At 36.6% G+C, this 20,151-nt stretch overlaps 1 protein-coding gene across 3 annotated transcripts in view; it reads left to right on the plus strand.

The window, feature by feature from the left end:
* The window catches only part of eda (ectodysplasin A), a 30,324-nt gene that overhangs the window by 7,560 nt on the left and 2,613 nt on the right, over nucleotides 1-20,151 (plus strand). For all 3 annotated transcript variants that reach the window (XM_043240760.1, XM_043240759.1, XM_043240761.1), the window contains exons 2-4: nucleotides 15,214-15,277; nucleotides 19,517-19,552; nucleotides 19,625-19,810. In XM_043240760.1, the coding sequence (XP_043096695.1) occupies nucleotides 15,214-15,277; nucleotides 19,517-19,552; nucleotides 19,625-19,810 (286 nt within the window). The remainder of the gene's footprint in view (nucleotides 1-15,213; nucleotides 15,278-19,516; nucleotides 19,553-19,624; nucleotides 19,811-20,151) is intronic.

Here is a 20,151-nt window from a genome sequence, read left to right on the forward strand (position 1 = left end):
TAAAGGTTAATTTTATGACAGATATATGAACGATTTTTGGAACTTCTAAATAATGGCCACTATCATTACCAAGCTTGGAAGAGCAAGGATACATTTTTAAAACTCCTACTGTGTTCATCTGAAATAAGAAATTTAGGTCCCCCTTTAAATAAGGTAACCTTAAATACTATGTACCTACTTAAATTTAATGAATCACTTGGTACAATGCACATTGTGTGAATACATGTTTTTACATTGCATTTATATTTTTATAAATATGTAATTCCATCTGTAATTCATTTCTGTAATTTTTTGCTGTTGACATAACCCTTACACCTTAACCCACCCTTAAACTTAACCATACCACCAAACCTGTCCGTAACCATACCCGTATTCAATAGCAGCAGAAGTGTTTTTAATAAAATGCAAACACAGTAAGTACATTGTATTAGGTTTTCGATGTAAGTACAAAGTAGGCCACCTAATATAAAAGGGGACCGAAAGTTATATACACCTAGGATGGCTTAGGGCTAAGTAAATTATGGGGTCATTTTAAATTTTTATACCATCAGCAAACTTTCCATTCATACTGTATTTGGACCACCTTCTGAGATGTTCATTGTGACAGGAAATTAAATGTAAATGTAATGGTTGACCTCTTGCTATAAGAACACAGTGTACTTTGCAAGGGGCCTCACTAACATGTTGTGAATCTGTTCCGTTGAATAATATGCTGTTTTACATATGGTGACATTTGAGTGCGGCTGACAGTAATGATATGAATCTGAATACGCATGGCGTGCCCTTTGAGATTATATCATTGATTTATTACAGCTTAGATGGTTGTTCATGTTTTTCTGGTTAGACCGATGCCCTGCGTCATATATATATAAATATATAGCTAGACTGTGGAAATTAACATAAATTTGGGTAGGATGTTTCTCTGGTGTATAAATACGTAGAGCCTAGAGCTGTGCAGTATATATTGTCTGTGATAATTCACAACAGTGTCTGAGCAACACACAATGGCTATATAACACACAACCAGATACCCACACTTGCAGTGAATCAGTTGAATGCCTTTTGAATGAATCTGTTGAATGAATGACTCAACGATTCACTTAGGTTTTTCCTTTTGTCCCACGAATAATTTCAGATATCACTATATTTTGTTTTTAAAACATCAAAATATTATTTCTGCATTTGTAACAGGTTAACTGCATTCATGTCACCAAAGATACATACATTCATGCACATTTAATTAGGTCAGAAAAATGGGCCTTTATAAAGGTTAAAATGGCCATAAAAGGTAAAAAAAAACAAAACGATTTAAACTAATTGGAAATTTTAATTTATGCTAGCCTACTCCTGCAAATTAATAATCACACGGAATATGAAGAATATCAAAAGCTTTCTGTCCTATACCTGCCAAAATACCAGCACAATAACACACTCAGCAAAATATCCTCTAATTATAATTATCAACAAAATTCCAGAAAATATTTAGATATCATTTTTTGTCATTATCGCACAACCCTACCCGGCCTTTGAAATGATTGTTATTGAAAGATAGGCTTATTTAGAATATCATTGGTTCATGCATGCACTCGAAACACTGCTTATCTTTCCTCATCTTCTTCTTTCTTTCTCTCTTTCTCACCTTCTTTCTTTCTCCCCTTCCCTTCTGTCCAAAAGCTGTATGTTCATTCGAGTGCTCGTCAAGCTGTTGAGCAGATGTCTCTCTCTCTCTCTTTCTCTCTCTCTCACTAGCCACTCTATCTCTTGCTCTTTCTGTTTCATGTGGTTTGTGGTTTGTCCCAAATTGGAATTGTTTAAAAGCCACAACACAGAGCCCTTTACACCAGGCAAAGCAAAGGAGGGGGGAACAAAGCCAGCGAGAGAGAGAATAAATCAAGAGAGCAGGTGGAGAAGAGTATGTGCCAAATTGCAGACAGGTGCGGCCCAGCCTCGACACCGAGCCCTCAACAGAATCACCATACAATCACTGTGCACGCACATAAAACACTAACCACTTGATCAGTACTGCTCTTTCTGACCACCTGACAAGCCTGCAATGGCATCAACTACCCATTCAGGTCAGGGGTCAAGACAGCAGCTTTCAAACTGGAAGATGAACAAGGGCCTGTTGTTATTTTTTTGATTTGAGATTTTTTCTGTCTGTGCAATTGGTTGGTGAAGTGATGCCTCTTGGCACTTTTCTTTTAAGTTGGGTGTCTTGAAAAAATCTATAATATGAAACTTTAAAGCATTATCCCCGAGGTCTCCCGTGTCCCACAATGTCTCAGGAGGAAAGAATGTTTCTTTTTTTTTTTTAAGGTGTTTTAATGAAGCCATTAAAGTCTGGCATTAACAACACAAAATCTATTGAAAAGGTGGAGCAGCGGCTCCAGCATTGAACAAGATGTTGAATGTGTTCCAGGCACATGTGTGCACGCGTATGTGCGTGATCGTATGCACACATTTCTCTTGAAAGGCACTAGATCACATGTTAATTTAATGTTTGTTCTAAAAAGCCAGACTGATGATGGTGTGAATGTACGAGTGATCATGATAGCCAAACTTGCGTGTGAGTCGGTGGGTGGGTGTTTGGAGCAGAAATCTTCTGGCATGTCTAAAAAGAGTCTCGGAGAACTGAATGACATCTCCAAAATTATACATACATAAATAAAAAGTGGGTCTTTTTATTTATCAGTCTTTGTCTCTCTTTAAAGGAATAATTCACCCAAAAATTAACATTCTGTCATTACTCACCCCATTGTCATTCCAAAACTATACAACTGTTTTCCTTCAGTGGAACACAAAAGAAATTCTGGGGACTGTCCTGGTTGCTCTGTGATCGTGTCCCATATTATAATTTTGTTTGAGAAACAGCCCGTTGCTATGTACTATATGGGATATAAATAAGCTTTTACTTTTACTTTCTACCATCTGTCCTTCTACCTTTCTTTCTTTCATTCTTTTTGCATTAGCTACTGATTAAAACATTTGTGTCCTTACTTTTTTTTTTTTTTTGATCTGGTGCTCTGCATTCAGTCATGCACTGTAAGCCTGCTGTCAAATCTAAAAAAAAATCAAATGTGTATAAAATGAGACCTGTATAGAAATTTGGGGTGTAAACGGCCATGCAGTGGCGTGTAATAAAATAACATTGTATAGAAAGTTAGATTGTTCTATACTCACTGGAGTGTAATCAAAGCTATTTGCTCTGTACAGTAATGTTGCCATGTCTGTTGGTACTATTGTATTACGTCCATTACTCATGATTTCATATATTACTCATGAATTCATTACGAGACCTCATCTGTGTGTATGTATACTGGGATTTCAGTGTTACACAAAGGTTAATTTTCTCTAGTTTAAAGCCAGCTCTTGTGACTCACGCCACAAACATGAGAATGAGAAGGATGAATATGGAGAAAAAAAGTATCAGAGAAAAGAAATAATGGGGGAAGGATTGAGGAAAAACAAAAATAGGAGTGAGAAAGAGGGACATTCATTCTTCTGTGTGCTTGATGAGCCAAGCCTTTTGTTTGAAGCTGTCATGGTTTGCATACAACACAGCACAACACACACGCTGAGACGTGTAATCCTTGAGAAATATGTGGAGGCCTCTGTGATCTCTTGCTTACATGTTTTCCGTCTTAAGTTCGGGATAAATATTTGTGATGTATGCGTACAAGTCTGTGTGTGTTGTCCAAGCCGCAATAGTTTGTCGCTGATGACCAGGCCCACATGGGATCTGTGAGCTCCACAGAAAGCTCCGCAAAGATTTCCACAAAAGCTTGACACATTCCCCCACCCCATGCATGTTCGTTAATTAAATGTTTTGGATAATATGATTACGCTTTCAGCTACCAGTACGAGTGTCATACTTTTTTGTTATTGTGCAGATAAAAAAAAATAAAATACACAAGGATGCAGAAGTAGCTTGAGGTTCAGTCCGGTCAATGTCATTTGTTATGGTATGAGTGAGTATGACTATGGTTAAGTGGTTAGTTAAGATCAAATACTTTGGTTTGCATGTGTATGTATGCGACATGTATGTATTAGTATGTGTGTATACTGTGGTGTGTGTAATTGTGCGGTATGTTATTAATTTAGCTTGTAAAGAGACTGTGCACCCAGAGAGGTTTAGATGAGGCTCGGAGGTGAAGACTAACAGATGACAGAACGACTTCTTTGAGTTGTCCTTGATTTCTCTCTCTCTCTCTCTCTCTCTCTCTCTCTCTCTCTCTCTCTCTCTCTCATTCTGCAGCTGTTCGTTTTTTTCCGCTGTATTCTGTTCATCAGCTGGTATTAATCCTTCCAAACACTCAGGACCCTTCAGACAAACGGGAACGCCTCACTTTACAAACCACTTGTGGCACCAGACACACGACCCTTGGAGTGTGTATTTGTGAGGGAGAGAGATAGAGAGGAAATGGAGCCCAGGATCTGGTTTTAGTTAAGAGGGCAAATACTTGTACGCAAGCACATACAAACTTGCATGCACACACTTACGCTGGCTCTGGTGCTTAGTTGTCGCTTAGCTACAGTGATGACAGGCAGAAATAGTTTGACTGCACACGGATGAGACAAAGTTTAATAGGGCGAATAGGTTTGTGACTACACACACACACTCTCTCTCTTTTTTGCGGTTTTGTTCAACTGCTGATCACTTGCCATCTTTTAGATATCAAAGTAATGTGCCAAGGACAAATTTGAGCCATTTCCATGGCATTTATTCAGACAAGCTGTGATGGACGTCAGGACAAATTAACCCAATTTGAAAGTGTGCTTAAGGCTGCCAGTTGACCCTGTCACTTTTCTAGATTCATATTTAGATTCTGTCTTCAGTCTGGGAAGGCTTGCGGTCTGATGTTTTACGGTGTTCACACATAAACATCACTGGATCGCTCCTTTTGGAATCCAAAAACTCAGTCTAATGTCATGGCCTGATCTGATTGCAACCTCTGGAGCACATTCTGCTCTCATTTAGCAGTATTCATGGAAGGGTGGAACACTTTTTAGATGTTGCTCAAGTTTAGAGAAGGTCTCTGAGGATTCCTTTGTGAGATCTGTATATAGCAGCAGGAGTGGGAATGACTGCTTCTTCAGGGCGTTTGTCGAAAGATTTGAGCTCTCATAATGAACTCAATTTTTATATGTACAATTTAGCCGGATATGTTTATGTTGGATTTTCAAGATCCATCCTCAGAAGGCTGTACTCCCAACCAGCTCATGTTTATACCGTTCTTTAAATCATCTAAACGGAAATGTAACGTAATGTCTAAAGAAGTGAATACAAACTGGGTTTGTCATGCTCCAAAAAGAAAAAATAGTACAATGAATGTTGTCTGTATGATTCATACACTAGGTCCTCTGAAGCTGGGACAGCTGTCAAACCTCATATCTGGCATTTTTATGATTTATGTAAGATTTCTTTCAATTACCTATGAACAGTACATTTGCAAAACAGACGTTTTTAACAATTCGTAAAAATCATGTTTTTTATTATTATTGTGCATTCCAATTAATCAAACTGCATTTGGGTTATTTTGACTAGGTTAAAAAATTACTTACAAAACACAATAAAACACAATAATGATATGATAGCATAATAGCATAATTTTTGAAAATGATCTGTTTTTGCAAATAAAGTCTTCATATACTGAAAGTGTTTATTGTTCCACACCACAGAATAAACACAAACAGCATGTATATTTTGGGTTTGTCAACACAACAATATATGTGCAGGATTGTTATTTTAATATACATTTACTGTTATATATATCTGAAAACAGTTGTCTTGCTTTAAAGGACTTGATATATATGTATATATTACACTATAGACTGCTTTTACAATATTTTATTTTATTTATTTACTTACTTTCCTTCTTTGTTTTTGAAACGTTACAGTGCCACTGACATATGGAAAGGACACTCAGCATAATAATATTCATGTGTGGGCAAGTAAACAAAAAAAAACATTTTTTGTTTCTTTTGTGCAGGGCTGCCTGATGTGGTCAAACAATCAAACTGCAAGCAATATGCAATATGATACGATGGAAAGGCTGAAGAGCATGTGTCTGATACACTGTAACCAATAGGTTATTGACACACATCTGTAGTTTGTTTTGCATTAATATGGAATGCATTAATCACATTTGTTCACTGATGTCGCCACGCATTTCCTGTATTGATTTAAAACTGTGTTGGCTGATTGGATTGGGAGCAAAAGTTGTACGCTTTGTACAAGTCAACTCATATCTGACAATTAGGTGATGATTACAATTTTTATACTTTTTGCTTGGTTCAGTTTTTTTTATATTTTTATTATTTCTTTCATTGCTACTTGAAGCTGCTGTATAGGCCTTTTTTTCTGTTAACATACTTTCTGCTATCCCGGGATAATATGCATGAGACAGCTCCAAGGATGACTTCCCGAAATGTGTAAACACTGAGGATCTTTGGCGCTTTTAAACATTGCTCTGTTTGTTTGAGTGGTCTGAAGTGTCAACTTCTGGCTCAGCCAGTGGAGCAAGCTGAAATGTAAAATGGTGGTGGGGCTATTTTTCCAATTCGTTTTGGTGATGTAAATTGTTCAGAATTCAAAATTCTGAATTTGATTTGTTCAATGAGGAACATTAATTGGATCTCAATCAGATTTATTTTACTTTCTAACAGTATTTGCAGAACCACAAATTTCTGCTGAGTGGTATTTTTTTTAGAAGAACAGACTTCTTCAAATTGGATATTGGTCTGTTTACTGTAATAGAGGGCATAATGGCTGCTCCTCTCATTCCTTTGTTACTGTGTTATGAACTCTGATGTTCGGTTGGCCACAAATATGCAGCCCAGTAATAAATCTGTAGTGTGGTGTGTTTCGCTGCTGTACTGTGCGAGAATGCACTGTGAGAGTGTGTAACGTGAGTAAATGTATATTTATACCCAACAATATCAGTGGAACCCGAGGCATTTGTATTCTCGTGTTTGTGTGCGTGTGAATTTGAGTAAGACGGGTGTTTTTTAGAAATGGCAACTCTGTCAGTTTGTTGACTACATCTTCAAAGCAACCCTTTACATCTTTCATTCTCTTTTTGCCTCTTTATCTCTCTCATTTGTCCCCTTAATCATAACAGTTGAATCATTTGCTGCTGCTGAGCAAAGCTCTAATTGGGGTTGTGTGTTTTCAGAGCCTTTGTTTAATTCAGTTGGTGTTTTGTCTTGTCAGAAGGGAAACAGACTGATCTTCTGCCCAGGCCGGAGAAAGTGAGCTTTTATATCACAGAGAACCATATACTGTGTCTGGTTTTGGTCACACGTATGTGTTTTGTTAAATGTCTAGAATAGTAAAAGTTGCTTTTTAGTTCATTGAACTGTGTGTAGGAAAGTAAAGCTACTCTCTAATGAACATTCATTTACTCATATGCCAGTAGTTCCCTCACTGCTTTTCACCTTGGCTAAATACAGTCCCACGACAAAGGAAGTCATTAAATATTTAGAGTTTGTTATTGCATTTCAGATTAACTTTAATGAGACAAACAGAGCATGTGCAAAAAGGCAAAATGCATCTTTCATGTTTAAGTTGAGTTTTTCTTGCCAGCTACATACAGTAATTAGCAACATAAAAATCGGTGTAATCATTCACAGTCAAATGACTCTTTTAGGAACTGTTTTTTTAACACACAGCACAACCAGCGAAGTCCGCTTTACGACCAGATCTTCTTAATGAATCATTCAGACTCCCTTAATTAGGATTCGCTGTTTTAACTAATCTGATAAATCCAATCCAATACAACTGAGAGATTGTGAACCCAAATTGAATTGGAATTTGTACTGATGTTGATTAATAAAATAAATTATTTTTTGCGGTCTATTTATTGTAGCGTGAATTATTTTACAGATAAAAATGAAGCACATTTCCCCTTCACGGAGGACTGCCACTCTCAGTCAACATTCTGATGTGATCTGATAATATCTCGCCAACTGTTGATTCGAGTCAAGCTATCACTGCCATATCCATGACACATTTATAGTGATCAGCTTGCATTGGAGATTAATGCTTTTTTTTAGTTTATTTTATTATTTGCATGTTGGAATGATGATATAATGCTTTTTTTCTCCCTTGGGACATAACATGAAATAGAGCAATAATAGATGAAAAGACAGAGGGAAATGAATCCAACACTAACAGCAGTATCAAAGCAGGAACACATGCTTTGATCAGCTTCAACACTGAAATCTGCAGACCGAAGAGCAAGTAGGTCATCAGAAGGTTGTCTTGTGTTTCCATTTTTGTTCTTTTATCCAGATTTCTCCAAAGGTTAGCTCATAGTTTGGATTTGAAACCTATGAATAAAATCATATTAATAGTCTATCTGGTTATTTTATCTTCATAATAATAAGAGCATTCCTTCTGGAGGAAGACAAGGTGATGTGAGGATATGTAGATATAACAAGAGCGAAGAAACGAGCCCATTGATAAAGGGGCCAGTTAGAGTTTATCACAATTTGCGTCTTGCGTGTCTGTGTATGTGTGTGTGTTTGTGAGTGTGTATGCACGTCTCATCCAGTGTTGGTCCCAGATGGGTTGCAGCTGTACAAGTAAAACCACACATCCAGCTGTCCGAGCTGTGTGTGTCACACTGCCCTCTAACTGGAGAAACTCACCACTTATGAGGTGAGAACATGTTGAGACCACTGTCACATAAGGTCTGCCACTCTTCTTTATGTGTCTGTGTGTTTTATAGTACCAGCAGCCCTTATAGCGCATTATGTTATACAGTGGATGTGAGTGTTTTACTACATAAAATTGTCCTGTACCAAACTCAAGTCTGCATTCCTGTCAGGTCAAATACCGCTCTGACCTGCCAGTCAGCATTGTGTGTGTGTGTGTGTGTGTTTGAGAAAATATAACTCTTGCCAGAGAACATTTGATTTCTGATGTGCTCTTTAGCCAAAGCAAGCAGAGCTGTAATCAGATTGCCACGGTAAAAAGATCCCTCCACTGAGGGAGTGACATCATTAACTGTTGTGAAGGTCTCTCTCTTATTCGCAACCTGACACAAACCATTCGGCGACCTTGACAGACTTTGCTCAAACTCAACCAGAGTCCTTTCTTTTAAACCTTATAGAAAGCCACGCGTTCCGTGTAAATGAACCGTAACATCTTCTGGATATAACATAATTGCAAAAGAGTGTGTAAGTCGTACTTGTATGAGATAACAGGGTCTAATGATAAGGATTTTTTTTTTAAATCTAGCATACTTACTGTATCCATTTTGATTTCATATGGTTTTGACAACACTTATACCACTTTTAACAAAAAAATTTACATTTAATGGATCCTTATGACATTGTAGAGTTTTTAAATAATGATCAGTGAAATATTTTTGTCCTTTTTTTAACATTATATCATTGAATATGTTCATAATAGCCCACAATTTATGAATTGCAATTGTAAACATTTTTATTTAATTGGTAAGTCTGTATAAAACTTTGTACCACTTCACTGACTCTGTTAACCTAGAATACTTTACAATTTTCTTTACCTTTTTGAAAATTTAGTGTCTCTGTGTAATGTCAGGTAAACTGGGCTACATTTTGAGATGCTTTTCAAAACATTGCATGATTTACCCAAAATACCTTTCTTACTATGATGGTTCCGGTGCTTGTTCAAAACTTGTGTGCTCTTGTGTTATATCCTCTGTTCTTTGTACATGTTAGTACTGGAAGATTTTGTGCTCATCTGCATTTGAAAAGGACAGAAAACAACTTAATTATCGATATTTCTTGTGTTTCTAGCTATGTGATTTTTATTATTAAACTCTTGGCTTAAATAGCTGCAAATGATTGTCTAATGATGGTGATGATGTGAGATTTATGATTGACCGGTCATAGAGATGGTCCCCTGGAGCAACGCAGGATTAACTGCCTCTCACAACATTGTAATGGTGATAGAGCTGGCTGTGATCTCAGAAACTCTCCGTTTCCTGGAATACATCTTCCAATCGTTCAGCTAGAGGCCCAGATCCTTAACCACTAACCTAACGCTGCAGTCTGTCAGATTCTCCACTGGATTCTATGTCTCTTCTGTCCATGTCAACAAAACGTCTTCATTTGCAATGTTTTTCGATTACATTCAGATTCGGCATCGCGCTTTTTTATACACACACTTGTGTGTGTGGGTCTCTAGAGGATCGTATCTCTCGGTAGGAGTTTAATTGTATGATGTCAAGTGAGCTTCATTGGTCCAGGAGGACTGCGGTCATCCTCAACAATGAGAACATCTGCTCAAAGCGAGTGTTGTCTTGCTCTGTGATTGGGTCATAATGTCAAACTATCAAACATTTTAATCCATCCTGACATTATTTCCTTTCTTCTTGTAGAACATTCGGGATTTATCACGCCATTCTGTCAACAGATCTCTACCCATCAGTGTTTAATTTATGTTAAAGGACAATCAAAAATATGTGGATGGTTTATTGAAATATTTTAAAGTCATTTATTGTACATCTGGTATCTTGTGGCGGTTGACCATTTGATGTTTGAGGGTTTCGTTCCTGAAGTGATAATTGACGTGATTTGCAAAAAAAAATGTATCGCTAAAACCTAATCATTGAGCAAATAAGCAAATCACAACACATAAATAAACTGTTTAGAAAATATTGAATATGTATCAGTACAACAGATCAATGCATTTCTTGTATTATGCTATTAATGTTAATCGGTCCGAAAAAAAAAAATTTGAGAATCAATCAGTAACTTCTGTAACTTTAATAGGTAATTGTAAAACAGCTTTCATAAGCACCGTAAAATACAATTTATTTAGGTAATTTGTATAACTGTATCTAATGTTCTCTCGCCAGAGCCCACTGAAATTAAAAGACGGAAACTGTATACATTTCGAAGAGAGTGGCATGACCGGTTTTCCTGGCAAATTTAGATTTTATTTTTATTTGATTTCTCTTGATGTTTTAAGCTTAAATTTCAGCTCAGTGAAAGTTACGCTTTTTTAGTAAGTTAACTTAAGTTAATTGTGCTTCAAGTAAAGAACTTTGTTTACCAGATTGTTAGTCAATATTGCCTAAATGGACAGTGAAAAACAATTGAGTGCACCTAACTTTTGTGCCAGTTTAAAAGTCTAGAGCCATGATAATAGATCTTTTGTGTGTATCTGAATCGATTTAACATCAGCGTACAGTTTGTTTCGGTGCAGTGAAAGTAATCTTCTAAACCTAAATGCACATTAGTGAACCACTCATCATCTTTATGTAATAAGCTGTAATAGGCAGATATATTTTGCTATTATGCAAAAGTGGGAAAAGTTTCTTTCACAAATTTGTTCACACACAGTACAAGCCAAACATTTTGCAAATGAAGCCCAAAGCCTCACAGAAACTACGTGATTCAGATTTGACTGGTATTATTTACTATTTTTATGACAATGCATGAATCTGGCAATAGAGATATGCGCGTTAATTTTTCATCCATATTATCTAAGTGCAATGCTGCATTTGCCAAACACAGGAAAGACTGCTGATCCTGCAACACATGCAAGTTATTTATGTGATGTAAATGCAGTTTTTTAGTGAATCAGATACGTACATCAAAACAGTGTAATCTGCTTCACAAAATCCTAAACGTCATACTTTTCATGACGGTTTATGACTGAAGTGTTCATGATTCATAATTGAATTCAATAATTGTAGACATATAATAACAATTATAGTTTTGTACAGGAAATTTAAACGTGCATCAATTGATAACTACAGAGCAGGTGTGGATTGTGCTGGTTTAATTTATGTTCATTAAATGATAATATAAAATCATTTACTAAATTGGAAAGGTCCCTGTATAACCTAACAGCATTAGATGAGGGAGGATTTCTTTCATATGTAAGCTAAGTGGACACTATAACCAAAATATGCCTAAAATAGATGGGAATCAAAATTGAGAGTTTGTGAATCAAAATGATTTATTATTAATCTTTTGAGTGCTACTGGTGTACTGGTAGTAAACATAATGCATTTTAGAACTTGTTAATAGCCCGCAATAAAAAGTGACCAGCAGGGGCAAAAAAGAAGGGTGGATTTTTTAACCCAAACACAAAAAACACAATAAAAACACTTTTTTAATTGGAGCTCTATATCTCTCACAGGTCAACAACAGGTTAAAACTGTTTGTGGAGAGGGAAGGTTTCAAAAAAGAATAGCCCCTAATGTTTCTGAAAAAGAAGAATAATGTAAATGAAGTGTAGTGTATTAATGTGAAACACACACGCTTTCTTGTGTTGCGCTGTGTTTGTGTTGCGATTATGTGTGTGTGGTCATTCTGATTAAAAAGGTCGTTTTTCTCCGGCTGTCAGCGGAAAGAATGGAGAATGTCAAAATAAGTATGAGTGGAATAGATGCTACCGTTAGCTCAGACCACACACATACACAACTTCTTCAGCACGCAATGTCATACAATTCAAACAGAAATAAATTAGGCCTCATACAGCGCGTACCCTTACTATAAATATTGTTTCAGAGCAACACATGTGTATGTGTGAGTCTACACACACGTGTATGCATGAGGGTGTGAGTGTATCTGTCCTCGGTGACAACTGACAAACTAATCACACGCACGTATTCATCATGCAGCAGCGTTTATCTGTTCACAATCTCTTGTTTTACAAGCATGAAGAAATGTACACACATGCGGACACACGTTTGAGGGAAGCAATTTTAGCTTGATGGAGCATTTGACCAATCAGGTTGTGGGTGGTCTAAAGAAAGACAATTCTCTCTCCCTTTCTCAGCTTGTGTTTCTGTAAGACTTTTACAGTTAGGTTCGGTTTGATCGTATAAATGCATTTGGTACATTATCTTTCAAAAGTTTAGGAGTTTTTAATGTTTTTGACAGATGTACAGTATAAAAGCTCTATAAAATGCTGTTAAATGTATTGGTAATATTGTGAAAGATTTCAAATAACTATGTTCTATTATAATATGTTTTCAAATGTAATGACAAAGCTGAATTTTCAGCAGCCGTTACTCCAGACTTGAGTGACACACGGTCCTTCAGAAATCAGTGTAATATACTAATTTGGTGCTCAAGAAAGATTTCTTGTTAACAGTGATGAAAGTACTTAATATTTTTGTGGAAACCATGTATTAGAAAGTTCAAAAGGCCAAATAATTTAACTGTGCATCTCTTGTGATACTACAGTAAGCCAACGTTTGTAATGACCTTTAAGAAAGAAAGAGATTGGTGTACAGTTGGAAAAAAAAAAGGTACAGTGTTTTGTCTAGTGTGTGTATGTGTGTTGTTTAGTGTGTGTAAAAAAGAGACAGATGAGATGTCTAACACTAGAGTCGAGTTACAAGGTCTAGACTGCACAGAGCTGTTTCTCACACACACACACACACACACACACACACACACACACGTCTTGCTAAATGAGGACATACCGTAGGCCTCTATTGTATATATTTAAAGCTAATTATAATTACTGCTGACTAACCCAAACCATACATCTAAAAGAAAATGTTTTGCATGTTTAATATTGGAAACACATTATTTGGTTTATTTATAAATCCCCTTTACATTTGATGGCGACTCAGATGTCCCCAAAGGCAGGTTTTGTCAGATTTGGCCAACTTCAGGGGGCCATTTGGTCCCTAAAGTACATGTAATTAAACCTCCATACTTGTTTTCTTTTGTTGCTTGTCATAATTGCAAAAAAAGATCATTGTAAGCTTGGAGAAATGTTTTCAATGCTCTCTCTCTCTCTCTCTATTTCACACACACACATACAGACTCTGAGCCAGAACATCATGTCCAAAGGTTGGAACATCCTCTGGCAGGAAGACAGGCCTAGAGTGTCTGATTTCAAACACACAGTAGATTAAAAAACAAAGTGTGACACAGCAAGGTGTTTACAGATCTAAAAGTGTCATCTTACCGGTTAAAACACACACACACACACACTCGCGTTCACACTCACACGTTAATGTTTTACGTGGATACATGAATACACATGACACCCAGTGCACTCTGGGGCTGAACTTTGTGATTTAGTGGCTTCTCTAATCACATAAATAACATAAGTTTTACCCAGACACAGCTGCATGACCCCGCTAACTCTGAGAGAGTGAGAGTGTGTGTGTGTGTGCGCGCGTGTGCGTGCGTGTGTGAGTGAATTCAGACTCCTTTCCCTTGAACAATCCTACAATCAAAAAAGGAAAAAAAGACAAGCTATGAAGATGACAATGGCAGTCTAGGTCTTGTAACGTGATTCTACTGTGAAGAACAGCAGGGTCATGTTCTCTGTCTTACTGACACAGACACAGATATCTGCTACTGCAACTGACCCAGAGATACTCTTCTCTCAACCTTTTCATTCACTGTGTATAAACATACATGGGAACTCCAAACTGTACTGAAGTATCCTGAACTGATAGCTATCTCCGAATATAACATGTATAATGAGCTGCGTGTGTGTGTGTGTGTCCACCATCTGCCTAAACATCCTTTTATTGCAGTCTAAAAGGCATTAGTATTTCATACATATACAAAGAAATATAAAGATGAATAAGCAAGGAGAGCTGTAAAAAAAGAAAAGAAAGAAATAGGAGGGAAAATGTATAGATGGAATGAAGAAAATGGAAAATATTAAGGGAGAAAATAAAAGAAAGGAAGAAAAATAGTAAGAAAGTTTGTTCTCTACCAACCTCATCAATTTAGTGAAAATGTCTTTGCTTCCTGTGTGTGTGTTTTAAGGCCTGCAGCACTATTACTCTGTTCATATGTGAGATAATGATAAGAAAGGCATTTCCTTTCCAAATAATTCATTAGGTTTATGTGATTTTGTGTGTGTTTGTGTGCTGGATCATCTCAATGGAATTTCTTACTGTTATAAATCCACAGGGTTTCTCAACACATACACACATTATGTTCATTATGTTGTCCTTTAGCTGAGGTGTGTGTGTGTGTGTGTGTGTGTGTGTGTGTGTGTGTGTGTGTGTGTGTGTGTGTGTGTGTGTGTGTGTGTGTGTGTGCGCGTAAGTGTGTGTGCACATGTGTATGGTGACATTTATTTCATGAAGAAGTGGATTCATTTCATTGATCATGTCTTGGCTCAATCTCAAGCTGGAGTTAAAATGTAAAATGCTTTGAAACAGCACCATGAATTAATTTTATTTTTCTGCACTGTATTTAAAAAAACATATTCCTTCATCTTCACAGAGCAGATGGAGGGATGAACACACAAGAGGGCTGGAGAGAGTCATTCATCGTACCAAACGTTCAGGTAAAAAAAATCCTTTGTGTGTGTTGGTTTTCCTGAAATTTAGAGCTTACATTAAGAGTGTGTGTGTATGTGTGTGTGTGTGTGTGTGTGTGTGTGTACGTGTATATACGTGAGTATAAAGCCTGTGAGATTGCCAGCGATTTCTCTTTGATGTGGTTTAGAGTTCAGAACGAGATGCATTTCCTTCATTTGATCATGCTACCTCTCACTCTCTCTCTCCCCCTCTTTCATTCCTTCCATCTTACTCATTACCGGGCTATGCTGTGCGCACCAGTAGTTTATATGTGCAATCCCTCTCCTTTTTCCATTCTGGTAGCTTCTAACAAACTGATATTGCTCCTCTCTCACTCTTTCTCATTGGCCACCTCTAGCTTTGGTTACCTACTCCTCTTTCCACAGCCGTGATTGGCTCCAGTTGGCAGCAGTTTGATTGGCAGGTGGTTTGGCTTTGATTATGGCTGTGCAGTCACTGGCGCTGATCGGGAGTTCTACTGTTTCAGCTTTTGCACCTGTGTGCATCATGTGCCAAAACAAATACCGATACAACACAGATAATGTGCACGCATGCCATCTCAAACGATGCTGAAGCAGATGTCGGGAAAGCAAGGATACTGATGATGATACATATACACTGTAAAAAAAAAAAAAAAAAGAAGAAGTTTTCAACTTGGCTCAACTAAAAAATTTTAGGCAGCGGGATAGCAAGTTATTTCAAGCTGAAAGAACTATTTTTGTTTTAACAGTGTAGACTGGGTGATGTAGTGCGAATTAATGTCAACAAATTAGATGTACAGTAAGGAAGTATATGATATCCTTAAGGCTTTAGAATTTCACATTGGTAGAATAACATAAAAAGTTGTATTATAAATGTTAAAGAAATAGTTTCCAAAAAATGTTAATTACCCCATAATTTACTCACCCCCAAGCCATCCTAGGTGTATATAAAAATACAATAAAATAAAAATGTGTGTGTGTATATATATATATATATATATATATATATATATATATATATATATATATATATATATTTATATATATATATATATATATTATATTTTTATATACTGGGTCTTCTATAAATCGTATATATATACATCGTAAAAATAACCTATACACCTCAAGAGGGTGACACATGTCTTCTGAAGGTGGGTTCGATGGGTTTTATTTTTTTTAAACTCAAACTCAAATCAATGACTTCCGACAACGGCTGTATGCGCGTTCGAGAGAGACAAAGAAACTCAAGTTCCAGCTTCTTGCCTGACCACTGACTCCACATATGATGTATGATATAAGCTGTATTCGTTCTTATAGTGACATTGCAGGATAAATTTTTCATCTGAAAGAAGGATGGCTTGAGAGTAAGTAAATTATGGGGTAATTTTCATTTTTGGGGGAATTATTCCTTTAAGACTCTATTATTCTCTTGTTTGGTCTACCTTTGTTGTATTCTACTGTAGGCCAATCTACATATATATAAAATAATAAGAAGAAATATTTTATTGTAAAAGTAGTATCTGGTAAATTATAATTGTTACTACTACTACTATCATTATCTAACTTATAAGAGATGAATTTTGACAGATGTCCAAACTACTGTGAACGAGATCAAGTATTACTCAGATTATTTTTGTGTTTGTGTGTGTGAGTCTTGTGCTCTAAAATGTACATTTCATTCTCTTACACACAGCAGTAGAGTGGCACACTCAGGTGTGTTGCAGATGGACTCTGATGGAAAAAAAGCCTGTAATATACTGAGCTATATATCTCCGTATATTTGACAGCAGTGTATGGATGTTAATAAATCCCGAACATACTGTTATGTAGACATATAGGATATTGCATACAGCTCAGTGCGTGTTTGAAACTATAGACCTCACTCATCGCTGTGAGCTCATTTCGAACAGCGTTCTCGCACATAACTCATATCGTTGTTGATTTTTATGACTTAGTTGTAATTCTGTAAAACTAAATTTCCATGAAATGTTGACAACAGCTTTTAATTGATTAGATTTGAGTATAAATCCAAGCATCAGACTGTGTTAGGTGCGTACTGTTGCAAGTGTCAAAGTGAGTGTGAGCATCTGTGTGTACATGCGTGCTTTAATAAGGAAGCCATTTAAAGCCGTTCTTGGGATCAAAAGTCATACTGTCTTCTTCTCAGTTCTCAGATTCATGGGTCAAAGCACTTGCACATGGACATACACAAACTCACTAACTTTGTGGCCTCATAAACGTTAACTTTGTGAATGTACAGCTGGTGTTCGGTGTGTTTGTGTGTGCAGCTGCATGTTTGGTGTGAAATATGGTTCCAATATTGTCTGTCTTTGATGCTAATTTGTTCCATTCATTAAAGACTTTTAACACTCTTTCTTTCTTCTCCCATAAAACAAACACAGACATGCCCAATGTCAAGTAACTCTCCGTCAAAATTCTTTTGACAAATCTGCACAAACCTTTTAGATTCGTATTTTATTTATGGTTCAACATTTAAAAGCTCTTTTTCTTATATGATCATTTTGCTTTTAAAAATATCTTAGTTGCCTGTACATTCATTTGTAAAAGTTTCAACTGCAATATAAATGTTACCTTTTCCTGATGCTTCTCTTGAGACTCCAGTACCACCTGAGGGAGTTCATTCAATCTGGTGATAAATCTGCGCCACTGGTCGATATTTCGAGATTAATAAAATAATCTTTTCTATATGTTCGGCAAACCTTTTGTAAATCGGTTGAGTGGACTTGCTAAAGCTGCAGGGAAAGTTTGTGTGTAAGGGGTTTATAAAAGAAACATTAATCTAGTAAACATTTTCTGAAAAAATTTTTTTTTAAGGTAGGTGGTTGCAAACTATTTATTTTAGCGACATTTCAATGAAAAAAATGTTTAAGGTTAGTCAACTGAATGTATTTAATTAAATGTACTTTTTAAATAAACTGATTGCAACCACTGACCTTAAAAAAATTAGCTAATTCTATGAATCGTTTTTTTGTTTTTCGGTGTAGAAATAAAGACAGCGTAGATAATAAAGGTTTTACAAAACAAACTTAGGCTATGTGAAGCGGCCTGAATGATTTGTTCATTCTGACAAGCTATTTAAACTCCAGCAATAAAAAATGATATTTAAATATGATTGAAATATTAAACATTTGATGTGTGAAGCCCCTGACAGTTCTAAAGAGAAAAGCATTTTTATGGGCTATTATGTCAGTACTGTGTTGTTAGAGCATGGGACACAAAATCGATCTGCCTATGGTTTCATTTTGAAACAAACTATATGCTTTAACTGAAATAATGCTTTAACCATTCTATCCGTCTGTTTTCTATGGCCAGTAAAATCTATTTAAATAGGCTTGTCGGTGGTATGTGAATAAGATGCAGGGTTTGTGCTGAAATAAACAACTAGTTGGTGAGTTCATCCCTGATTGTTTTATAAAAAAAGACAGGGACATCTGCAGGGAGGTCAGTCTCTTTGCATGCTTATTATATGTGTCATGTTTGCGCTTTGTTGCGCTTCCTTGATTTTATGTATGTGCATGTTGCTGCCCCCCTCCATTGTTTTTCATATAATGAGAAAAAGGAAGATTAAAGGAAAAGATTAAAGGCAGCAAGTTGTTTCTCTTCATTTTTAATATTCTGTGTTTTGAGAAAAAGAGATATCGCGTGCGAAGCCCACCAGACAACACAGTGAAAGCAGCAGTCATTTACAAACGAGTTGAAGTAGTTTTATTGTGAAAAAAAGACCCCCAAATACTAGCCAACACAAACACAAAAGTGACCTCAGGCCTTAGGAACACAGATCTGTCTCCTGAGAGTCAGTGTGTGTGTTTAGGCTAGACTTTAAACTATAAAACAGTGGATTTTGTCAGACTTGTTTAGTACAGATGTCCTGGATTTGTTACACATTCACAAAAACACTAGATATCGTTTGACTCTTGTGTCTACTTTTGTTGCTTTAGTATTATAGTTTGCTGTACAGTAAGACGTGTGTGTGTGTGTGTGTATGCATGTATGTGTGTGTTATTTGTAGACACCAACAGAAGCAATTGTCCTTCAAATTACATTTGGGTTTGTTTTTTTTTCTGTGGTCATATGTGTGTCATTATCGGTTTAGCTTTTTTGAAACAAATAAACAGTCTTGACTGAATAAATCAATCCCTGGGAAGAACATTGGTGCATTTGTGATCCGAATGTGAAATAATACATTTCTTTATCTTTTTCTGTTGCTTATTTCTCTTCCAGAAACTAATGGAAAAAAGAAAGGAGAGCGGAAAAAAGGTAATTTCCTCATTCGCACTTTTCAGGGCTTTTATGTATCAGTTTATGACATATCCTTGCATTCGTCTTTAGGCAAGAAAGGACCCCCTGGCGCTCCTGGACCTCCAGGCCCACCTGGTCCACAAGGTCCACCTGGAATACCAGGGATCCCCGGAATCCCAGGCAGTAATGCGATGGGTCCCTCTGGCCCTCCCGGACCTCCCGGACCTGCAGGACCACCTGGACCACAAGGTCCACCTGGACCACAGGGACCTTCAGGTTAATACAGACACTTGCCTCTATATGCAGTCAAAACAAACTGATAGTTTCAAGTCAACATGAATCAAAACGGACAATCCCATTTTTAAATGTATGTGTTCTCAGTATCCTAAATTAAAAATCAAATCTTCACCTATGCAGCAACATCTTATCTCTGACAGCAAATGGTCTCAATATAAGGTCCTGTCCTACTCTTTTTTTTTGCGTATTTGAGAAGCCGCTTCACTCTGAAAAGAAAGGGAGGAAAAATGATTTAGATATTTTGGCAATGTTAAAGGCCTACTCACTTTTAAATTTAGTCATTTAGCAGATGCTATTATGCAAAGTGACATCAAGAACAA

This window comes from Puntigrus tetrazona, chromosome 5, assembly GCF_018831695.1.
Source record: "Puntigrus tetrazona isolate hp1 chromosome 5, ASM1883169v1, whole genome shotgun sequence".
Lineage (NCBI taxonomy): Eukaryota > Metazoa > Chordata > Actinopteri > Cypriniformes > Cyprinidae > Puntigrus > Puntigrus tetrazona.